We start from the raw sequence: 25,774 nt of genomic DNA, 5'->3' as shown, positions 1-25,774 counted from the left end.
TAATCTTTGGCTCCTTGATGACCCATTCCAATGCTTCCCTGGTCACGATATCTCCCATGCCAATAAAAGATATGGTGCTAAGCATGTGGTAACCACAAGATATTAGTGCATTACTCATATATTCCTCCATTGTGGGAATATATTTTTCTTTCAACCATATGGCTTCTTCAAAGTAGGCTTGAAAATTTTTTTTCATCTAGTTACATTAAAATATAAAATATTGATAGCTATAAAATGAGAATTAATGGGAAAAAAATAGAGTGGTTTCAAGTGAATTAATAGTGTCTTACTGCAACTTTTGCGTAGTAAACACAGTCTAATCTTCCATCCTTGCACATCTCTTCTTCAATTTCTTCAAAAACATCCAAGAGTACTTTATAACACAACTTCGTGTATTTTGGGAGTTGGTCTATGCAACTTATATCCCACCTGAAATTTAAACGTTTGAATCATGTTTGCAATGTTGACTTATACCCCCAAAATTTTAAAAATAGAGCAGGGCTGGATTCATGTATTTTGGGGCTTAAGGCAATAACTAAATTGATATATATATCGTACATACATACACACATACATATATATATATATATCAATTAAGTAATAATTTTTTAATATAAAATTATTCTACTTGCTTGTTTAATTAGATGAAAAATTATGAATTAAATTGCTTTAATCAAGTTTTTTAACATCTATTTTTAAATTAATAATATAGTTAAATCACTTAATCTTTCTTAAAATGTTATATTTAATTGATTTTTTTTTTCATAAAACTAATTTTTAAATTTGTCAACAACTATTATGAAACTCATGCTACATCACCCCCTAACAAACACAAAGTAACAGATCTCCTATAAAAAAAGGAGAGAGAGAGAGAGAGAGAGAGAGAGAGAGAGAGAGAGAGAGAGAGAGAGAGATTTGAAGCTGAGCCAAACTTGAAAGGAACAAAAAAGAAGGTCCAATGTAGCTACAAAGAAGTTTAAATTACTTTTTATTCTTTAAATATAGAGAGAGTGGCAAAATTTCCAACAATATGTATTCAAAAAAATGAGGTTTGAGATTTTTTTTTTTTTTTTTTTAATTTGCAAATTTCAATTTTGTTTTGTTGACAAAGAAAGAGAGAGTAAGTGATTTTCTAGCTTTTGTGTGTGGAACACTATGAGTTCTATACTCTAAAACTTTCACATGAATAAAACCAACAGTCAGTTATATATTAAAAGAAGATAATTTCTTTTATAAAAGTGGTAATAGTTTTAGTGTTTTAATTTTTAAAAACATTATTTTTCATCTATTGGTTAATATGGGATTAATTAATATTTTTACAAGTAAAGATGCATCCTTATTGGTAAAGATACGACCTTGAAAAATGATATTCTACATTCTAATAAAAAGTGAGAAAATCTATTTCATGGTTACGATTTTACTTTTTTAATTTGATAGTGCATAGAGTACTCCATCATTTAAAATTTTAAGTGATGTTGTATTGGATACATCTTTAGATTTATAATATTTAATTTGAATCATGATATCAATCAATTTCAAATGGAGATGAAGATGATCCTATATGCTTGCATTAAACCTTTTAATTGCGTCTGTGAAGAGCTCGAGTTCTTCATGTGTGCCATATACATCATAAATGTCATCTATGATTGATGCCATACAAATTGTTTTGGTAAGTATCCTTCGAGCAAGAGAGTATTGGGGTTCAAAGTACACTCCCAAAATCCAGAAGTATAACTCCACCACCCTATCTCGTGCAAAAGATAGGTTTGTCGCAACATCTATATCTTTCCACCACCTAAATTACAATTTCAACAAAAACTGGCTAGTCAAATCATGTCTAATGAAAGCTTAATTACCACACCAATGTAGTGAGATATAGTTAATGAACTTACCTTGAGATATGGCTGAGTTCCTTCTGGTGTTGTTTTTGCAACATGTTAAAATCCAATTTTGCAAAGTTTAGTAGAACTTCATTATGTGAAGCATTTTCTTGGTAGATAGAAAAGTATTGCCTAGCCTCTACCCTTGGCAAGCACTTTCGAATAGGTCGATTTAAAGCATGGCTTACTTGTGTGGCAAGAGGAGGGCTCAAATTAATCGTCATTGATTCAAGGTGAGTGGTAGTAAACTTAAGTGCTTCATCAAGTATATCTTCTCCATGCACCCTCATATGTGTAGCTTCATAAAAGCTTAACATTCCTTTCACATCGTTAGTAAGTGATTCCTTGAAATTTCCCATATTGTCTTTGAATTTGTTGAAGATATCTACTTTACCACCCAGCACAAGACATGCGTAAGCCATTAGTAGATGATATGAAAATAATGATGGAAGTGAATGCTTGATCATGAAAATGAACTTTTAGCTTGTTGAAGGATATGTTTGGAATGAAAAGAGATGGAGGAAGAGGTGAGGAGAATAGAGGGGAAGGATTTAAGGAAGCCAGAATATATTAAAATTTAGCAAATTCCATTCACTTGCTCCCTTCTCTCATCTCCCTCCATCCAAACATAGAGTGAGTTTTCTTAATAAACAAATAACCAACCAAAAGAGTGCTTACCACTTAGAATGTTATAACCTTGTTGTCTAAGTAATCGAAAATGAAGTGCAATGGTGTAAAGAGCATCATCACTTTCTTGGACATCACACGTATAATGATACCTGTGAATTTGTTGTAATACTTCATCAATCTCACTTTCAAAATGGTAAGACACTCCTAAGCGTTGGATTGCATCAATCAATTCCAACTTTTCTAGAAGATTATCGATGGGAGCCATCAAGATCCTTTGCACTTCTTCCTTCAACCCTTGGACTTGCTCCGAGTCATCAATAGTTTCCTAAAATTGGAAATCAAAATTAAAAAAAATAACATGTTACCACTATTTATAAGCATCATTTGTAATTTAAAGATGACGTATTTTAAGACCATGAAATTTGAATATTGGCTATGAAATGAATCACAATTTATATTAGAATATTAATTTTATTATGTAGCCTAACATGTCAGGTGGAAGACATATATACCTTGGATTTATTAGAATAAGAGAGGAAATGGTCTCCCCATAAGCTTGGACGATAATTTGCTGAGCGACGATGTACATTAGCATCTGGATTTTGGGTTTGAGCAGTAGCCAAGGAAATTTGGTAAGACATTTTGGGAGGTGAGAGAACAACTTAGTGTTGAAATGGTGCAATTAGCAAAAGTTGTAATGTATGCTTCTTGTCCTTTAAAAGACTGGCATGAGAGGAAGAGCTTATGTGCCTAGGTATTTATAGATATAGCTAAGGCATGCACTTTGATTTCGTTTGGTAAGTCTATTTGAGAATGCAATCCTTAATTTTAATTTTAATTTTAATTTTTTTTAAATAGATTATCTTTGGTGTTATTTTGGAACTTTTAAAGAAGGTTTTTTATTTTTTTCAACTTTTAAGTAGGTATATTGTGAGAAAATTATGGAAGTTTAATTTTTAAGTCCAATGGAAATGGAGATTTATATTGGGCAAATGTGAAGAAAAATAATATTTGCCCAGTTCATTGAATTTGTCTCTTGTAATTATGCATTGAAGTTAGTCTTATGCAGAAAATTAAAAAGTTTCTTTTGATTCCTACATTTCATATGACTTTTTAGATCCATCCATATCAATTCAAAGCATGTAAAGTTATAAATGTATACAAATTCTTTGAATTTTATTCCTACATTTTCAATGACTTTTTAAACCCATCCATATCAATTCAAAGCATGTAAAGTTATAAATGTATACAAATTCTTTGAATTTTATTAATACATTTTAATAAATGCATTTGCCATTACATAATAGTTTGACATAAATGCTAAATTTAGATGAGGTGGAAGCCTAAATGAGAATGATGTCATACAATGTGCCACTTGGTAAAATCTCATGCTTTCCCACGTGAAGTCTCTACTTTTATATATATATATATATATTGATTGATGTGGAACAAATAATATTTGTCCAATTCATTCAATTTAACTCTTGCAATTCTGCATTGCAGTTAGTCTTATACAAAAAAATTGAAAAGTTTTTTTGATTCCTACCTTTCCCATGACTTTTTAGATCCATCCGTTTCAATTCAAAGCATGTAAAGTTATAAATGTATACAAATTCTTTGAATTTTATTCCTACATTTCCCATGACTTTTTAAATCCATCCTTGTCAATTCAAAGCATGTAAAACTAAAAACAAAGATATCAAAACCTAATCAGATGAGAATGTCAATTCAAAGCGTGCAGATGAGAATGTCAAACTAAAAAGCGAAGAGAAAAACTTAATTAAAATACCAAAATCGAAAACAATCCAAACAAAATATCAAAACCTAATCATAATTAATAAACAAACTTAAATCAAAGATAAAAACTCACAGGTGAAAGAAATTAACAGACAGTTAGATGAAGAAATCTGACAGGAAAGTGAGAGACATCTTTTCATTCTTGATTGTAAACTATGGAAATATTTCAATGGGCTTTTGTTTTTTCTTTTTCATTTGCAGGGAAAATCTTTTCTTTTGGCCATTTGTGTTAACAAATGGAAAGAATGGATGATTGTGTTTTTTTGGCTTTAGTTTTTAGAGCGTGCAGTTTTTGATCTCTCGATCTCTCTCCCCTTCTTCATTCTCTGCCTCTCTATTTCTCTGTTTCTCTTTTCTCTCGGTCTCTCTTTCTCCTTTTTTTCTCCGTATAGCAATCTTTCTTTTTTCTGTCTTAAGCAGTTAATTTCCATTTATACCAAAAGGGCTTTAAACAGTGTTTTAACGTAGTGAAAAATTATAATTTATCGCTTTTAAATAGTGTTGTAGCGTTACCAAACAATATAATGTATCTCTTTTTAAAGCGAAATGTGTCTGAATTTTAGATAGACACTTTTCCTATTTGTCAACACCTCCTTAATTGTAGGAATCAACTTTTTCTCATCTTCTATTATTATATATAAAGATAGATATTGATGTGGAACAAATAATATTTGTCAAATTCATTGATTTGACTCTTGAAATTCTACATTGAAGTTAGTCTTATGCAGAAAATTGAAAAGTTTTTTTTGATTCCTACCTTTCCTATGATTTTTTAGATCAATCTGTTTCAATTCAAAGCATGTAAAGTTATAAATGTATACAAATTCTTTGAATTTTATTCCTACATTTCCCATGACTTTTTGAATCCATCCTTATCAATTCAAAGCATGCAAAGTTATAAATGTATACAAATTCTTTGAATTTTATTAATACATTTGAATAAATGCATTTGCTATTACATAATAGCTTGACATAAATGCTAAATTTAGATGAGGTGGAAGCATAAATGGAAAGGATGTCATACAATGTACCGCTCGACAGAACCTCATGCTTTTTCACATGAAATCTCTACTTTTATATATATCTATATCTATATATATATATATATATATATATATGAGATAGATTCAAGTTACACTTTTTTTAAACCGTTGAATTTAAGTAGATCTAACGGTTAAAAAAAGACCCTTATTGTTACAAATATTTTTATTAAGATCTCATTAATTACCCTTATTTATTACATTTTAAACATATCTCTAAATCCAAAAATATTTGACGTTTGACTCTCTTTTTGTCTCTCTCTCTTTTTCCGTTTCTCTCTCTGTGATCCAACGGTATGAATCAGAGATGCTTATCATGTGGGCATGACTATGAATCTATGAAGTCTAAATTTCTCTTGTTTCCCTTCTCACACGTGACATGCATGGACCGAAAAAGAAATTGTTCTAGTAATTCCAAATTTCAAGCTATACGTATCATTACTACTTTTCCAAGCATTCACTGAGGAAATTACTGTGACAATTTCATACAATCAAGTCACTCTCCGTAGGTCTATAATGACCTCAGGGTGGATACATACACTATAAGAGAGATAATGCTTACGATACGAGTGAATGAGATACATTCTCAAGCCTTGTCAACGAAAGGCATTATCTATTTTAGAGAAACCGGTCAACTATTTCGTAGAAAATGTATGTCATTAAAATAAAAACCACTGCATGGAAAACAAAGACAATAGGCCGCCCACAAACACTTTAAGGTCACTTCCAAGAAACTTCACTACAATTTCCTTCTCCCTTCAGTGCGGTCAACCAAAGCTTGGGAAAACAGGCAGATTCCTTGCAAATCCTATAATGAAATAAATAAACAAAGACAAAGAAAAGCAGGCCAGCCTGATCCACATTTGTTTTTAATTTCAAATGCTTCCAACAACAAAAATTTCCTAATAAGTGGGAGTAGAGAAGAAAGTTCCCACCATGACATGTCTCCAAATGACCATTTCTTAAACAATTTTTCATTCTCATTCCAACCTCACATAAAAGGACTTGCAGAACCACACAAGCACCTTCCCTCTTTAATTTCATATCTGACTATTTTGATGTCTTCAAATACAAGACTGAATCCAACGTATATTATATATAGCAATCTCCTACACCATTCCTCAACATCATTTGCCTGCAAATTAAGTTGCAAATAATTCTTTCATCTTTTCCTTCTATACTTTTCCGAATAACGTTTCATTCTTGACACTAGGTAGAGACTTGATAAATATCTATGACTATGCCTTTGATCCATAACTGTATAGAGCCATCATCGAGCAACTCCTCTTGCCTGATGTGTTTATGGTATGAACTACTTTCGTTGATGTAGCTCCTCTTTAGGTCAAACGTTTTTAAGTTTAGAGATAGGTTTAGAATGTAATAAATGAGGATAATTAATGAGATCCAAATAAGAATATTTGCAATAATGATGGTTTTTTTTTTTAACCGTTGGATCTACTTAACTTAAGCCTTATTAATGTGTACCTCTTGTCCTACAAAGTTCAAACCCTACCATGAACGAAAGAGATTATGCACTTAGGTACTTATAGATACAGTTGCAGCACGTAATTAGAACCGCCCCTTCATAGACCCTGTTTTTGTGCTAATTAATTAATGGGTTATGCTAACGAGTGCCCTTAGGGCACAGGTTAACAATTTATTTTAAGAAAGTTTTGACATCCCTTTTATGGGAAATGAAAAAAATTATCAAAATATTAATTGTTTTTTTTTTCTTTTCCCATAAAAATTTTCTTTAGATAGATTATTTACCAATGCCCTAAGGGCACTCGTTAGCATTTCCCTTAATTAATTATCTCTATATAGAATGCAAATTAGATAAGCTTCCTAACTGACCTAATACGTGTAAAAGAATAGTTTACAAAAGCCATTCTCGTCTAGAATTATATGCCCATGTTTCTAATGTGTTTTTCTCACAAATTGAAATATCAAATCCCTACACGTAAGTGGACAAAACCATACACAAAAGGACATATTGAGCAAGTGGGAGATGACAGGTACATGTGCAATTTCACATTTAGAATAAATATTTTTCTCCCATTCTTATAAATAAAAAATAAAAATCTAAGAAAGTTCATGTCAAGATGATCAATTTGATTTCTAAGTGTTAGTAATTGAGTCAGTTTGACCCAACCCACAGCGTATGGTCCATTGATTACTTGATAAGTGAAATTAAATTTGAGTTGCAATCTAAACTAATTTTAATATGAGTTGTCAAGATAACATGGTGAAGTTGGATTTTCAGATGGATATTTGAATTGATTAAATGTGGTTGTGCTTATTTTTTAATATGTGATAAGATGACATTATATGTTTGGATTGAAAGGTAGAAAATTTAGTTTTACACCACATTCTTATAGAATTTAAAATCTTTAAACATTAGCATGAATGAAAGAGCTATGCACTTATATGTACTGATATTTATAAGTTATATTCAGCAAAAAAAAAAGAAAAAAAAAAAAGAAAAAAGAACCTCCCTGCATGGATTTTTTTTTTTTTTTGCTCTAATTAATTACCTTCCCACAATATTTTCCTTTCAGATTATCAAGTTGTATTTTCCTCCCACTCAGAACCCGTCAAACTCAAGCTTTGCCTCAATATTAATATTGGAAAAGAAAGGAAAACTATAACCTAATTTCTCACAAATTGAAATATCAAATCCCTACACGTAAGTGGACAAAACCATACACAAAAGGACATATTGAGCAAGTGGGAGATGACAGGTACATGTGCAATTTCACATTTAGAATAATATTTTTCTCCCATTCTTATAAATAAAAAATAAAAATCTAAGAAGTTCATGTCAAGATGATCAATTTGATTTCTAAGTGTTAATAATTGAGTCAGTTTGACCCAACCCACAGTGTATGGTCCATTGATTACTTGATAAGTGAAATTAAATTTGAGTTGCAATCTAAACTAATTTTGATATGAGTTGTCAAGATAACACGGTGAAGTTGGATTTTCAGATGGATATTTGAATTGATTAAATGTGGTTGTGCTTATTTTTTAATATGTGATAAGATGACATTATATGTTTGGATTGAAGGTAGAAAATTTAGTTTTACACCACATTCTTATAGAATTTAAAATCTTTAAACATTAGCATGAATGAAAGAGCTATGCACTTATATGTACTGATATTTATAAGTTATATTCAGCAAAAAAAAGGAAAAAAAAAAAAAAAAGAACCTCCCTGCATGGATTTTTTTTTTTTTGCTCTAATTAATTACCTTCCCACAATATTTTCCTTTCAGATTATCAAGTTGTATTTTCCTCCCACTCAGAACCCGTCAAACTCAAGCTTTGCCTCAATATTAATATTGGAAAAGAAAGGAAAACTATAACCTAATTTTCATCTGGTAATCAGAACAACCATATCAAGTTAACGACAAAAATAAATGGTAATAATATTCTTTTGAGTTTCAATCTCTCTTTAATTTCTTTTCCTTAAAAAAAAAAACAAAAATTTAGTCATTTTCTCACTCTTGAAAATTTTTTCATCCACCTTAATAGGTATCTTGCATTAAGCACAGCATGGCCCACAACTATAAAGCTTTATAACGATATTTTTCTGACATTTTAGAATTATGTGAGCATATGTAACTTATGGCAATAAAATTGTGGTTGATATGGAACTTGGAAGATTTTGTCTCACAAATTGCAAGGTCATGGCCCTACGTGTACATGGACAAAACCCATTCACAAAAGGGCAGATGGCCTCCCAAAGTAAATCAGAGATGACAGGTTTATGTACACTTCCACAGGTGACTCTTACAGCATTTTGGGGGTGTAGATAAGGATTAAGGAGCAGTTGACTTAAGCCTTTAATGGATGCCTCTTGTCCGTCAAACTCTAGCATGAAGGAAAAAGCTTATGCACCTATATTTACTTATATTTACAACTGAGGCTCGCACTTATAAATAATTGGAACCTGCTAGCTCCCTGCATGGACAATTTCTTAACGATAACGATACAGTTGTATTTTCTGACTTTCCTGAAGCATGTGAGAAAAACTTAATAAAATTGTGGTTGATATGGAACAAGGAAGAGAATTTTTAAAAATTTTAAAGCAAAATGAACAAACATATATTGGAGTCAGGCCCTTCCCTTTTCTCTTCTATCTTTGAGTTGAGAATCATAGTTTTTTCTCCTTTCTCGTGTCATCTTAATTATATATGAGAGGAGGGTTTACATAAATTTCATATTAAACTAAGTTAGTACAGGAATTTGGATGAAAAAGATATATATATATATATATTGTTAAATGATTGAATTCATTATTTTCTAATAATTTAAGCTTTTGGAACAATGTGTAATTCGACTTGGTATCAAATCAAGAGGATCTTGAGTTCAATTCCTGTTTTCACTCTACAATCAGTAATTTTTCAAAAGAGATGTCAACTTTTATGACATCTATTTGAGAAAAAGGCTATTATTATCAAGTTCTTTAAAGACATAAGTTAATGTGTATTTAATATTTTATTAATATATTTTTATTAAACTAAGTCAAATTGTATACAAATATCAATCTAGAATAATATGTACGACTAAAATAAATTTGTGCATACAAATTAAACCAATAAATTATTAACAAGTGAATTTTTGTTTATAATTGATTTCTCATCATTGTACATACAAGAGAAAGAGAAGAAGAGGGAGATGACAAGGGAGAGAAGATTTTATATACATACATACATACATACATACATATATATATATATATATGTATGTATGTATATAAAGCATAAATTAAAATTTTTGAGGCTTAGTTGTCCAAGGTTAAAACTATGTAAAAAAAAAAAAAACTACCTCAAGACTTTGTTAATATGAGTGTGCATGAGTTGGATTGGTAAAATTTTTTAATTCAACTCAATCCATCACCTGTAGAAAGTAGTGAAAGTTCAAATAGCGTGTAAAACACTATGAACGTTTAGACCCCCAATTTACAAATTACAAATTTAGACTTAATGTCAAACAATGTACATGCGGAAAATGAATATAAGCTTATAACAGAATTGATAAACAATCTAAACCAAGTAAAATCACATCCATAGCAAAAATTAAATGGCAAAGATTAAGGAAAGAAAGATGCAAATATAACGACAACACAACGATGTGTTATCGAAAAGGAAGCCGAAGCCCTCAGCGTAAAACCTCTCCACCACCCTCCAAGCGGTTAATGATCCACTAAAGAATGAAGTTATGATACATGAACAGCAGAAGACCCTCCAAACTTCTTGCCCCAACGAGGTTGCGCCAAACCTTTGTCTTTTTTAGCTTATCGAATTCCGCTATAGCCCATAGCATCAACCAATATCAATTGGTCATTTCCTAACTACTTCCTAAAGCACCAAAAAGCCTTCTCACAGATGTGGGTATGGTGAGAAAAGATTTGTCAAGAACCTCTCAAGGATGTAATAATGGAGAGGGTGAGAGTAGAGAAATTTGAAGAGTTTCTATATAAAGATTGTGGATGAGTCAATTTTGTTTTTCTCTAGGGTTTCTCTCTCAAAATTCTCTCTAGAAGCTCTCTACATTTCGTGGGTATAAGGGGTATTTATATTGGAGTGAGAATGGAATGCGAAGAGTCAGTTTTTTCAAAATAAAGTTGACTGGCGACTTGGCCTCACGACTTGACTGAGTCACGAGTTCAAACCGTGAACTAACTGAATGGCCAGTTTGGACTTTTTGTCCTGTAGTGCTCCAGCTGGCGTGACTGTTCAACTCCTCTACGTACACACTCCACACGTGTGCCACTTTTGATGACTTGCAAGCCGCAAGAAAGCCGCGAAATCCAGTTGCGAGCCATTTGCTGAGTGCACAATCTTGAGCTTTTTTTCACACTTTCTCACACATTACCCGTACATGATTTCCACCTAAATACAGGGTTTCTAAATGCTAAATTACAAGAAAATTTGGCACGAAATAAAGCCAACAGAATGGTTGATTAAATTTAACCTTACAATCTCCCCCTTTGGCTATTCTGTGACAAAACCCTACAACAAACTCTAGACTTTACGCGTGAGTTGGGAACAGTTAAACAAAACTTACTCACACCTAACTCTAGAATCTGTGAAGCTCTTGATCCATAAGAACAAGTATCTCCTGAAACACAACAACACAATATGATCATTGTATGCAGAAAGCTTGTAATGCATATGGAGCAAGCACAATGCGATCAAGCAAAATGAAATTAACTAATAAACCATGGCTTGACCAAAAAGGAACAATAACTATAAATAGTGACCACAATGCTCATTCACACAAGGAATGAACATCCAGACATGTAAGCTAATAAGCTCAATGCAGAGTATCATTTGCATATCCAACACTCAACCAATGCAACAACACTAGGTAATTGCATTAAGGATATAGGATCCAACAAAGGGCACAAGAGTGATGTACTAAAAGAAAATGCATAACATTTAACAGCAAGTACTAGGCTACAAAGCATGGGTACAAATTAAAAGCTACATAAGCAAAGGTACAAAAAAATATAATATAAAACTAAATAACATCTTATATATATAAACCATAGTACCGCAAGAGTTTTAAAATAACTAAGATAACCATGAGTTTAAACCACTAAATTAATCAAAACATAATACCAACACCACAACATATCACCAAAAGACATGAACAACATAAACATAGAGTAAAAACTACTGAATTTAAGTTTTATGCAAGCTCCCCCTCAAACTGGCACTCCCCTTCAAGAGCTATCCCAAAAATCTCCCCTTTTTGACCAGAATGGCCAAAGGGTTACTGCTGAGTGGAGAAGCTATCAAATTTTGCTAAAAGAATGTTCATCTGATCTTGGAGTGCAGCCAGCCTGTCAGATTGCTCATTCTGAACATCTCTAAGTCCATCAATCCTCTCAAGGATGATCTGGAATGCATTTGGAGGTACAGATGATGAGGATGATGCTCTGATCCTTTTGCCATAGCCTCTTGAGCTTGAAGGTTGTCCTTCAGCCTCTGTCTTAGTCTCCATAGGTTCACATTCTTCTTGGTCACCCTCTCCTTCATCACCCGGAAGACGAACTCTTATCCTTGTAATGGTTAGCTTGTTAATGGCTGAGGGAGTAGGCCTGAGGCTAATATCTTGAGGGATTGCCACACCTTTTGCTCTAAAAAGTCTCATAAGTAGGTTGGGGAAAATTAGCTTGGCCCTGGAGGTTGTTCTGGTCTCATCAACAATGATGTCGAAGATATGAGCACTGATGTCTATGTAAGTGTTCTCCTTGAGCTCCATGTGGAAGATACCTCAAGCATTGTTGATGATGGTCAGCTTCCTCACTGGGTACAGATTGAACATTATGATGGTTGTGAGACACCTCATGTTAGTTGGGAAGGCAGTAGTGTTAAGGCATTTTCCCTTTCTAACTTCACCAATACGAGATTGGATAGTTTCAATGGATAGCATCCTGTCCTTGTAATGGGTGAAGTCATGGTCATCCAAATCTTCAAACCCTAGCACCTCATCTATGTCATCTACGTCATCTACATCTATGGTGAATTCATGTCCCCTTATCCAACAATTGATCTCATTCTCTCTTAACACAGCATTAGCATAAAACTCCCTGATCAGAGGCTCACACACTCTAGGCAGGTCAGTCAACAACTTATCCCAACCTCTGCCCTGAAAAAAACTTGGTATGAAAGTGTCCTTCAAATCCACCAAGTCTGCAAATCTTTCTTCAATGATGGTAGCCTTTATGTAGAACCGAGTGTATCTCTCAAAATGTTGAGGAGACCTGAACTTTGTATTGTCCATCTTCAACCTTTTGTCACCCTTTTTGGCTGTAGTTTCCCTCTTTGTAGGAGTCATCTGCAAAACCATAGCAGCAAAGCCCACAAAAACAAAGCACAATAGATGGAAACTCAAACATTAGTTACAAGTTAGTAGCACTGAAAAGAACATAGACTTATACTAACATTCAGTTCATACATAGTACAGAAACAATCATGGAATGAGAAAACTCAAATCAGAAGAGTACAGAACCATTTATCATCAATTTTTAGGCATAACACATTTTGACAGTGAACAACTTAGGGTACACAGCCAAACACAAACACCAACATGCAATAATCAACCATTGTGAATCAACCACACTAAAAAACAGTGCATATCAAAGTAAACCCACAAAAAAGGCATATGTGTATGAAACATATCTTAATGGGTATGAGATGCTCAAACTAGCACAGGACATTAAACCAACTCAAAACAAAAACTCAATCAAGATAACAATACTATCCATTGTCCTAAAATTAAGATCAACAGAACCCAAACACCCAATCATAACAAAAAAAGACTAAACCCCTATTCAAACACCATAAATCTCAAACCCCAATAACAACTCAAAAATCCAAGAAATTAGGGCTATAAACATGAAATACTTAGCAAAAATAAGAAAACCCATACCTTTTCTTGAAGATTGATGTTGAAATGATGAGCAACAATGGAGGTTTTTATGAGTAACATGGTGGGTTTGAGAGAGGGACAAACGAACAAGACAATGAACAGTTAGAAATGTTCGAGGGAAAACTGAAAAGTTTTAAAAACTGACCAATATGCGCAAAATACGCGATTTTCGCGACTGAGTCAAGTCACATGCAAGTCGCCAAATACTTCAAACAAAAAATTTGAAAAATTTTTCTAAGTGTTTTTTACGACTGGAAGGTCCACCCTCGAGAAAGTCACGAAGGGAGCCGTGAAAACTTCTGAGTAACCTCGCGACTGGAGCTTCCACCCGCAAACAAGTCGCCAAATAGAGTCGCGAGAAATTAAAAAAAAAAAAAAAAAAAGAATTTTTGAAAATTTTTTAAGTATTTTTCGCGACTAGGACTTTGACTCGCCAGTGAGTCACGAAGACCTTCTGAGTAATGCTCGCGACTGGGGGCATGCGACTGGACTGACCAGCGACTAAGTCGCCAAAACAGGGCAACACAGTTTTTGAAGATTTTGACAACTTTTTGTAAAAACAAAATACTTTCCAAAAAGAAAATAAAACACTCAAAAATCTTTTTGTGTTTGATCAACAAAAATTGAGCATGTGAAACACATTTTTTTTTTCAAATACAATCACACAAATGAATAAGGCATTCATTGAACATAGACATGTGTGATGTGTGTAGATATCAAAAATGAGATAGTCCTTAATCTAATGTGAAGCTTCAATGATCAATTCAACCAAGGCATACATAACTAGCACTAGATAGAGTGACCCATCTCAATTATAGAAATATGCATATATGACCTCCCACAAAAACTTGATAACATAACTTTGAAACTTTTGATTTGGCTTCATATACATCATATCATTTGATCTTTTTGAATCAATACATCTCATTGTGAGATCGATGCCTGAAATTTTTGATATTTCAATTGATGAGCTAGCCTTTGACTTTTTGGGCATTATACATTTTATTTCAACTCACTTTCCCTTTTTCCTAGTCAAATACTAGTATGTGCGATAGGCTTTTGCAGCACATTATCTCTTTTCATTTGGAGATTACATTTGTTGAGCTCTTTAAGCAAAAACAATAAAATAAAGAGTGGGAAGATATATAGGCATAAGTCTATGCATGTCTCAAGATCAACAAAACCATTGACTAATTATTCATGACAAGTTTGAAGATCAATTTACAACAGTCACATAGATGTCCAGATTTTTTCCACAATGATATGAGTGCATAAAGAACAAGCTATGCTTGAAAATGCACAAAGCCATAAGTATAAAGGTATAAGGCAAAACATGCTTATGACAAAAACACAATAATGTTGATCAAACTTTTTGGATTTTCTACTTTTTATGTATTTTTTTGAATTTTTGACATAAAAGCAAGAAAAGATTGATCAAAAGCAACAATGTAAAAACATTTAAAGCAAATAGCAAACAGACAAACAATTTTCAACTCAAACTAGCAAAAAGCACATAACTAAGCATAGTCACAAAACATAGGAAGTATTAGTGCATGGACATGTTGTAATGCTTATGCATGAGTACCCCTCTTCACCCACACGTCACGTGCATTTGGGGTGATATCCTTATAGGATTGGGTACGAGTGTTAGGGCTTTTAAACCTTCTAGTGAAACTTTCCAAGCAGGTGGTGAATGCACCAATCATCTTCATCACATCCATCATTTCGGGATCACCATCTTAACCTCTTGATTGCTCAACAGCCCAAGTCCTCTTGTCATTTCTTGGTCCTCTTAACCTATGATCACTTGCATTCTTCAATGCTCTAAGCTTATGACAATTTGGTCTGGTGTGTCCTTGAAGTCCACAATGATGGTAAAAGTGGTTCGTTCTCGGGCCTCTTTGTGATCTTGGAAGTGATTTCCCTTTAACTTCAGGTTTAACCACTGATTGATTACGAGGCTTATTCAATTCCCATTGGTCAGCCACATTCTTCTTCTTTTCATCCTCTACTTTCTTAGGAGTAGAGTCAGCCATTACTGGTTCTTTGGCTTGCACAAACTTTACTTCCTTGGTGATTTTGACAGCTAAACTACTTTCTCCGGTATATCTCAATCCACAATTGTCGGAGAATGGTTTTGATGAGCAAACATTTCATTAAGCTTCTTGGAGGAGACTCGGTCTACTTTAGCATTGGCTTGAACCACCTCTTGCTCAAGAAATTTTATCTTTGTGTAGGCTTCATTCAACTCTCCATTTAGCGTCTCTATCTCACACTTGACCTCCTTATGTCGCACTAGGAGACTTTTATAATCCTCCTCTGCCTTCTTCATCTTTTTCACGGCTGCCTTGGCCACACGTGCATATTCTTCTAATTTCTCAAAGAGTGAATTGTAGTTTTCTTGAAGACCCTCTGTACTCTCATCTTCTTCACCATCTAATTCTTCTACAATTCCCATTGATTCCTCATTACTATGCTCCCTAAGCTCTTGTACAAGCAAATTCAAGTCCTCCGAAGACTCAACATGAGCAATAGTCATAAAAACGGAGTAATTCTCTTCTCTATTAGAGCTTTCCTCAAAATCAGAATTGGATGAATCTGAGTCACTAAGAGTTGTGACATACACCTTGCCCTTCGATTTCAAATAATTGGGACACTCTTTCTTAAAATATCCATGTCCGTTACATTTGAAACAAGTGATTCCTTGAGAAGATTGAGAGTCCTTCCCATCTTTCCTCTTGAAGTCCTTTTTCTCCTTTCCGAAACTTAGGAATCTTCTTTTCTCGAAAAATTTTCCACTCTTTTTGAACTTCAAGAACTTTTAGAAATTCTTTACAAGATATGCGATATCTTTATCGACAACATCCTTATCTGATGAGTCGTGAGCTTCTACCCTTTCATTAATTGTCTTAAGAGCAAGAGATTTGCTCTTCCTTTCTGTGGGCAACGACAATTCATAAGTCTAAAGTGAGCCAACCAGTTCTTGGACTTTGATATCATCAAGGTCTTTACTCTCTTCAATCGCTGTAACCTTTGCACGAAAGCTCTCCAGCAATGATCAAAGGATTTTCCTCACTATCTTTGAGTCCTCCGTCTTCTCACGCAAGTTGAACTTGCCAACAACCACCTCATTCAACTTGTTATAGAATTAGTCAAATGACTCGTCTTCACTCATTTTCAGCTCTTCGAATCGAGTGGTTAGCATCTACAACTTAGTATCTTTCACCTTCTTCGTGCCTTCATAGGTGGTCTCCAATATCTCCCACGCCTCCTTGGCAACTATTATGTGAGAAATTCTGTGAAACTCATCTGGAGAAACACCATAGGAAATTGCATTCAAAACTTTACTGTTAGCGTTAGCTGCTGCAAGGGCTGCCTTATCCCAAGTGGATTTAGCGGCCTCCGGCCTAGTCCATCCTACTTCTATCGCATCCCAAATAGTATCATCAATTGAACACAAGAATGCCCTCATTTGGACTTTCCAAAAGGCATAATTACTACCATGAAAATATGGTGGAACATTTAAAGATAGAGACCGGTCCATCTCAAACGGGGTCAAGGATTGCACTAAGGTAATTAAACCACAGCAAGTGCACCCGCTCTGATATTAATTGAAAGTTCAAATAGCGTGTAAAACACTATGAACGTTTAAACCCCCTATTTGCAAATTACCAATTCAGGCTTAATGTCAAACAATGTACATGCGGAAAATGAACATAAGCTTATAATAGAATTGATAAACAATCTAAACCAAATAAAATCACATCCACAGCAGAAATTAAATGGCAAAGATTAAGGGAAGAGAAATACAAACACAATGACAACACAGTGATGTGTTATCAAAGAGGAAACCGAAACCCTCGGCGTAAAACCTCTCCGCCGCCTTCCAAGCAGTCAATAATCCACTAAAGAATGAAGTTGGGATACATGAACAGCAGAAGACCCTCTAAGCCTAATCTACCCAATATACGTAAGCCCTCCAAGCTTCTTGCTCCAATGACGTTGTGCCGAACCTTTGTTTTCTTTAGCTTACCAGATTCCGCTATAGCCCATAGTATCAACCAATATCAATTGGTCTTTTCCTAACTGCTTCCCAAAGCACCAAAAAGCCTTCTCACAGATGTGGGTATGGTGAGAAAATGATTTGGCCGAGAACTTCTCAAGGATGTCACAATGGAGAGGGTGAGAGAAGAGGAATTTGAAGAGTCTCTATGTAAAGATTGTGGATGAGTCAATCTTGTCTTTCTTTAGGGTTTTTCTCTCAAAATTCTCTCTGGAAGCTCTCTACATTTCATGGGTATAAGGGGTATTTATACTGGAGTAAGAATGGAATGCGAAGGTCAATTTTTCCAAAACAGAGTTGATTGGCGACTTGGTCTCGTGACTTGACTGAGTCGCGAGTTCAAGCCGCGAACTAATTGAATAGCCAGTCTGGACTTTTTGTCTTGTAGTGCTCCAGATGGCGTGACTGTTCAGCTCTTCTGCATGCTCCACACGTGTGCCATTTTTGGTGACTTGCAAGTCGTGAGAAAGCCACGAGATCCAGTCGCGAGCCACTTGCTAAGTGCACAATCTTGAACTTTTCTTCACACTGTCTCACACACTACCCTTACATGATTCCCACCTAAATACGGGGTTTCTAAATGCTGAATTACAAGCAAAATTGGCATGGAATATAGTCAACAAAATGGTTAATTAATTTCAACATTACAAGTAGAAACCAACCAAACCCTAGTTGGGTTGGGTTAGGGGTTGTGCATACATGTTTTATGCATTGTAAAAAAATTGGGCATCAGTTTAGGTTAGTGTTGTCAAGTTGGTGGGTTTGATACCACCCTTATCTGTTAGCCACATAATTAAAGGTGGAGGTTGGTGGGTGTGATACCACCCTATCTGTTAGCCACATAATTTGAACCTCTACTTTAAACCTCATAAAACCCAAAACCTAAATACACCCAAAAAGCTCTTTGTCACATAGGATATAAACTAGAGAAAAATACGTTAATTCTCTATCTCTATTGATGTTGCATGCCACACTTTTGAAACAAGGGTTGGCAGCTTGTGTGCTTGTATTTGACCAAACATAATTCCTTCTGAAACCAAGGGTTTGGTCGGCTAAGTATTAGTTTTTTACACAAAACTAATTCAGCCATTCGTGTAACGATTCTCCACCACAGGTCCTTAGCTTGAATTGGACCAAGGCCGATAAGCAATACTCAAATAACATTCCTCTCTCTCTCTCTCTCTCTCTCTCTCTCTCTCTCTCTCTTTATATATATATATATATATATATGTAAAAGTTTCATTCTCTTTTTCTGTACATGTTAGAGATATATGTTAGCCTAATAATTTAGGCCAAAGTCCAATTATGTTTTATGTGTAAGTCAAGTCTTATACTTTTATTATTAGTCAATTAATCATAGCTAATGTGTGGTTAATTAGTTTAGGATTTCGCCTATGATTATATTGGCTTCATTGTAACATATGAATTGTGCTTTACTCATTTATCAAATATGTAGCCCTTAAGGGTTTTTTTCTTTTTCCATGGACATGTGTTGTTAGACAAAGCCATGTAACCCTCGTTTGTTCTTATGTTACTCTTTTACGCTTCTGCATCTACTATATTTCTATATCTCCTCCAATTTATTTAACATTTTCTTTGTTTAAAACTTTTTTAAGGAGATATATTTGTCATAGTCACTTACCTTATTCCAATAAATCAAGAGGCATCAGTTTTTTCACAACAGTTAATGTGGTTTGTTGTAATTGATACATAATAAAAGTTGTATTAGTGGTGGACCAATTTACAAGTAATGTTATTCCAATATAACTTACCACTTAGAAATTTGTAAAAATAAAATAAAATAAATTGTGGAAAAAAATTGTATCCCCTCCCTTCATTCACAAAATCTTTTCTGCTTAAGTCAAGTTGCTTAGTTTCTCAAAGGAAAAATAAAATAAAATAAAATAAAATAAAGAGAGGTAATTATCCTATATTTGTTTAATAGAGTGTATCACATAGTATTTTCCACCATACGTTTGACTTTTTTTTTTTTTTTTTTAAGAAAGAAGGTAAATCAATTTTATTAAGACAACTCAGATTGGAAAATATCATCCAAATCTGGTGGTAGTTCTTCTAACCACACATCAGTATCAGCAGTTAAAACTGCTCTTCTTGCAAAGGAGTTGGCTAAATTATTGCCCCCCTACTAAGATGACAGAAGCTACAAGTTTGCATACAAAGACTTGCTTTTTTAATATCTTCTATAATGTGGCCCCACTGAGTCCTACTCTGTTTTGAACTATTGATGGATGTGATAACCTTTAATGAGTCACCCTCCACTATCACTTGTGAAAGACTTATCTCCTGAGCCAAAATGATAGCACGCCAGGCAGCCAGAGCTTCAACCGAATCTACAGAGCTGGGAAGTTGAATATTTTGGCTAAGAGCAGCAATGACCATTCTGTCCGCATCCCTCACCACCACCCCCAGGCCTGCTCTTCCAGAACTTTCAAAGATGGTCCCATCGAAATTAATCTTGTAAATCTCGGCAGCAGGTGGCGTCCATTTCTCCCTTGTGCGCATCACACGAGATCGAGATGGTCACACCGCAACATCTCAAAATTCCTGTAATAGTTCACGAGCTCGCTGCACCGTCTCCCCAACATCCCAAACAGTCTGCTTCTCCCTTAGTTTATTCCGTCTGATCCAAATGCTCCAGGCAACCATCAAAAACAGAGCAGTAGTGGCTGGACTTGCATCGGCCAAAACTGCTGAAGCAAGATCGCCAAAACTTCTAAAAATCTTTGATCGTGGTGGGCTAAACTTTGAATCCGAGAACCAAATGCATTTGACCCGATCGCATAGCCAAAGACAAAGTATAGTATCTTCGATGTGCTCTTCACAAAGACTACAAATATTCTCAGGGAGAATGTGCCGTTGAAATAAATTAAGCTTCGTAGGTAGAGACTCACTTGAAGCTCTCCACATAAAGTGCTTAACTTTATTTGGAACTTGCAAATTCCAAATCCTTTTCCAAAAAGGCTTGCAATCCTCTGTAGTAGATGAGCTGGGTAGGGCAGATCTAGTTCCAACAGCCAACAACTGATAAGCACTCTTAACCGAGTAGCTTCCACCCGAAGTATGTGGCCAAATAAGCAAGTCCTCCATCGGATAATGGCTAATCGGAATTCCTTGAATACTCTCAGCTTCCCACGGTAAGAAATTTTGTTCAATGAGCTCCTTATTCCAAATTTTTGTGTCAGGGATGAATAGATCCTTTACTGTGATCATTGAAGGATCAAGTTAAGGAGATACAATCTGACCTCCCCCTGAAGAATCCAGCCATCAATGCTTCCATATATTGATCCCTGATCCATCTCCTATCCTCCACCGAGCCCCCTTGCAAATGACCTCCCTTGCATTTAAGATACTTTTCCAGGCAAAGGAGCTTCGCGGGTTGAATTCAGCATCCAAAATGCTACCCATTGGAAATATTTCGGTTTAAATACTTTATACAATAACGTCTCCGTCTCATGATGAAGTCTCCATACTTGTTTACCAAGCAGTGCATCATTAAACTGTTGAAGATCCCGAAACCCCATACCTCCAAGGGACTTTGGAGAGCATAAGGTACTCGACTTCACCCACTGCATTCTTCTTGTATTATCTTGGTTTCCCCACCAAAATTTACGGATCATCGTCTCAATATCCTTAATTAGACCAATTGGTAACCGAAATACACTCATTGAATAAGTGGGAATAGATTCAATAACCGCCTTTATCATGACTTCCTTTCCTGCTTGAGAGAGTAACTTTTCCTTCCACCCTTGCATTTTTGCCCAAATCTGCTCCTTGATCTGGTTGAAGCAAGCTTTTTTTTGTCTTCCCATAAATGATGGCAAGCCCAAATATTTTTCATAATGCTTTATAGCCGGCACCCCTAACAAGACCTTGATTTCTTGTTGAACCTCCTCCGGTGTGTTTCTGCTAAAGAAGAGGGTTGTTTTATTCTTGTTCACCAATTGGCCAAATGCACCCTCGTACCAATCAAGTAGTTGCTGGATTTTTTGACATTCTTTTTTATTGGCCCTACAAAATAGAAGGCAATCATCTGCAAAGAATAGGTTAGTAATCTTTGGCCCTTGACGACATAGAGATAAACCCCTAATCTCCCTATTATCTACTGCTTTGTTAAGAAGAGCATTTAGTCATTCTGCACAAAACAAGAAGAGAAAGGGGGAAAGGGGATCACCTTGCCTCAACCCTCTGGATGGTTGAATGAATCCTTTTGGTTCACCATTTAAAAGAATGGAATAAGTCACTGTGGACACACACTGCATAATCATAGCCACCCATGAATCCTGAAACCCCATCTTTCACATGATTTTTTCAAGAAAACTCCACTCCACTCTATCATAGGCATTGCTCATATTAAGTTTCAAAGCCATAAAACCCTCATTTCCTGAGCTTTGAGTTTTCATATGGTGCAGGGACTCAAAGGCAATCAAAATGTTATTTGTGATAAGTCTATCAACAATGAAAGCACTTTGAGCTTCTGAAACTATAGAATTCAGAAAGGGTTTTAAACGATTGGCAATAACTTTGCTAATAATTTTATAAATCACGTTGCATAAATTGATGGGTCTAAACTCTGAAATATTTTCAGGATTACTAACTTTAGGAATCAAAGTGATGAAAGTGTGATTTATGAATTTGAGGAGAGTACCAGAGTTTAGGCATGAAAGCACAACTTCTGTAACTTCTAGACCAATATGTTGCCAAAAGGATTGATAAAAAAGGGGAGGCATTCCATCAAGACCTGGAGCCTTCAAAGGGGCCATTTGCTTGATAGCTATATCAACTTCCTCCATACTGTACGGTCTCACCAACTCGGCATTCATCTCTGCTGTGACTACCCTTTTGACTCCTTCAAGGACACGGTCAAGATCATGAGGATGTGATTGAGTAAACAAACTAGTATAAAACTCCACAAAGGTTGCTGCAACCACTTCCTCATCACTCTGCCAAATTCCTTCACCATCTTTAATACCCTTAATAAAATTTTTTCTCTTTCTTTGAGTGGCCACCCCATGAAAATATCTTGTGTTTTTGTCACCCTTCGCCACCCACTGTGTTCTAGATCTCTGTCTCCACATTCTGCTCTCTTTATCCAGCAAGACGTTAAGATCCTTCCTTAATTGGACAACCACCCCATAACTCCCACCCTTGGCTGCTTCCTCTTCAGCTTTCCATAGCTGCTTCTTCTTAGTATCAATCTGCTTCTTTACGTTACCAAAGTGATCTTTGCTCCAAGACTTTAGCATTTTTTTACACTTCTTAAGTTTCTTGGACACTTTAAACATGGGTGTACCTTCTTGCGATATCTCCCAAGCTCTTAGTACCATATCACTACAACCCCTATTCGCTAACCACATCTCTTCAAAGCGAAAGGGTTTTCGAAACCACCGTCGTGACTCACTGTTAGGATAAAAAACCACCTTAATGGGACGATGATCTGATGAAAAACAATGAAGATGGCGGACTTGAGCTGCTGGGAATTTCACAAGCCAGTCATAGTTGGCCACTTCCCTGTCTAAACATTCCCAAATCAGGTGATCGTATCTCCTACAGTGCCACGTAAATTCTGGACCAGTGAAGCCGAGGTCCACAAAACCGCAACCATCCAACACATCACAGAAAGCTTGCATCTGAGCGTGCGGTCTTAGTCTTCGACCTCTCTTCTCTTCCGACTATAATATTTCGTTAAAATATCCCATACACCACCACGGTAAGTGCGGTTTAGATTGCAACATCCTTAACATACTCCAAGCTTCCTCCGTATAATAAGTGTTTGGTTCTCCATAAAAACCGGTAAAACGCCAAGGTTCCGATGTCGTTCCATTCACCACTGCGTCAATATGATACCTTGAGAAGCTGTCTATCCATATCGAAATATCCGATTTCCACAAAAGAGCCAAACCACCACCCCTACCCTTACTAGGAACTGTAAACAAGCTTGCATATTTGATCTTACACCGTATCTTTTCTAACTGCTTTCTTCCAGACCAAGTTTCCGACAAGAAAACAATCAGGGGATCTTGTGCTCGAATAATAGCTTCGAGCTCGTCCTCTGCCAGTAAGTTCCCAAGCCCATGGCAGTTCCAAGCGAGGCAACTCATTGCTCTCGGCGAGGCTGTCTCGCAGCCTCTGCCATTTGCCGTTGTGTTGTGTCAAAGGCACAGAACTTCTTGCTCAAAACCCCGACTTCCATTTCATCCTCCTCGTCACGTACTGCTCTTTTTCTCTGCATAGGTGTAATCTGGACTTCTGCATGGGGCCGGTCATTAACAAGTCTCTTCCACCTACGAGCCTTGTTCACATTTTCTTATGGGCTTTTAATTGTAAGCATGTCTTCATCTTCACTTAAAGCACAGCTAGTGTTTCCCAGCATGGTTGGTATATTGTGGGCCTTTACTTGGCCCAAAATGGATGCAAGTCCATTTGACTTAGGGTCCAACTCAGTCTTATCGTATTTTGAAATGGCCGCGTCTATCCCGCGTAACGTCTCCTGGAAATCCGTTACTTCGCGAGAATCACGTTCTGCATTAATTTCAAAGCCTATGGTTTCGAAAAATGAAATTGCATCGGTTTCCTTGTTTGTAGGAACCGGCCCATTGGACCCCTCCTTCTGCCGGCGGTTCCCGTCGTTCGCTGAACGATACCCATTCCCACTCTGCCTCCCCAAAACTTCCACTTCCTCTCCGACCACCTCCTGGTCTGGTCCATCACGCTGAACTTCATCTTCACCACCCACCCGAATAGCCGAGCATTTGTTTGTGTTGAACAGAGGGGCACGAAGCCACGCATCGAATTGTCTATCGTTCTCAGTGAGTGACCCATTACTTCTTACCCAAAGCTCACAGTCCTTGTCACTATGAGAGAGTTTGCCGCACCAGTAGCACATTATCGGCAACCGTTCATATTTGAACCGTATCCAACCAGTCTCCCCATCCTCTCTACGGAGTTTTCGTCCACGGCATAGAGGCTTTGATGTGTCTACCTGTACCCTAATTCTCATGAACGTGCTACCCTCTTGATTGCCCCAGTCTCGAATACCTGGTTGTACTTCCCCGCAAACCTTACCGATCTCAGCCGCTGCTTCTGGAGTCATATCGCAGACAGGGATATCATGAATTTGAACCCAGAAAGCCGTTCGATCAAACACTAAATCCTTCATCGCTCCATTTTTCTCCAACCTGCATATAGAGACTAGATATTTGTCATAACTCCATGGCTCACCCAGCAATACCCTATCCGCATCTGTCTTATCCGAGAATACAAAGAGAACTACATGGTTGCCCATATCTTTAACTTCAAAACCCTTCTTCGTTAACCATAGCTGTTTAAATGTTCGTGCGACAGCTTCCATATTGTGAACACGTCGAGTATGAAAATTGGCCGCAATGACCTTTCCTCTAAGGGCTTCTACTGATTTACCACTGTACTCACTATCCTCATCTTCTGTTAATGAAAGCTTTTTCCACATCACTGAAAGATCTTCCATTGTATTTTCTATATCAGAGCATAACCAGAAAAAACGACTTCTTACAGCATTCGTAAAACCAAACGTGGAGAACTGTAATAGCCTAGAGATAGGCACGACCTTCTACTGAGCGGCTAGGGTTTTTTTTCCCTTGCCTTGCTACAGAGAAACTAAATTTGTGCATAATAATCTTATTAAAATCACCTTATAACTTACCCACTATAAGTTTGACTTTTGAGTGAAGTTTATGATATGTCTTCGTATTAAAACATTATCTTCTTTTTGGTGTGTATTTCTTTCTTAAAAAGTACTCTTTTTTTTTTCTTTTTTTTTTTCTAGTAAGTCGAGAGTTAGAAGGGTGGATTTGAAAAGGTACTCATACCAATAGTCAATATAAAAGATCAAGATTCCCAAGTTTCATGCAATAACATTAAAA

At 35.8% G+C, this 25,774-nt stretch overlaps 1 protein-coding gene across 2 annotated transcripts; it reads right to left on the bottom strand.

The window, feature by feature from the left end:
- Positions 1 to 257: 257 nt before the first annotated feature.
- Positions 258 to 3,256, bottom strand: LOC112031747 ((-)-germacrene D synthase). Of its 2 annotated transcripts, none has more exons than XM_065772191.1 (5): positions 3,023 to 3,256; positions 2,559 to 2,835; positions 1,893 to 2,268; positions 1,577 to 1,795; positions 258 to 429 (listed from the first exon to the last, which is right to left on the bottom strand). In XM_065772191.1, the coding sequence occupies exons 1-5, from the start codon at positions 3,149 to 3,151 to the stop codon at positions 276 to 278; spliced, it is 1,155 nt and encodes a 384-aa protein (XP_065628263.1). In that variant the 5' UTR covers positions 3,152 to 3,256; the 3' UTR covers positions 258 to 275. The 2 variants fall into 2 exon arrangements, with proteins under 2 accessions (XP_065628263.1, XP_065628264.1); XM_065772192.1 differs by having other exon boundaries at positions 260 to 429; positions 1,893 to 2,265; positions 3,023 to 3,255.
- Between the last annotated feature and the right edge of the window lie 22,518 nt (positions 3,257 to 25,774).

Source organism: Quercus suber, unplaced genomic scaffold (genome assembly GCF_002906115.3).
Source record: "Quercus suber isolate HL8 unplaced genomic scaffold, Cork oak 2.0 scaffold_55, whole genome shotgun sequence".
Lineage (NCBI taxonomy): Eukaryota > Viridiplantae > Streptophyta > Magnoliopsida > Fagales > Fagaceae > Quercus > Quercus suber.
Note: the sequence above shows the minus strand (reverse complement) of the source record. Positions and strands in the feature narration are given on the sequence as shown.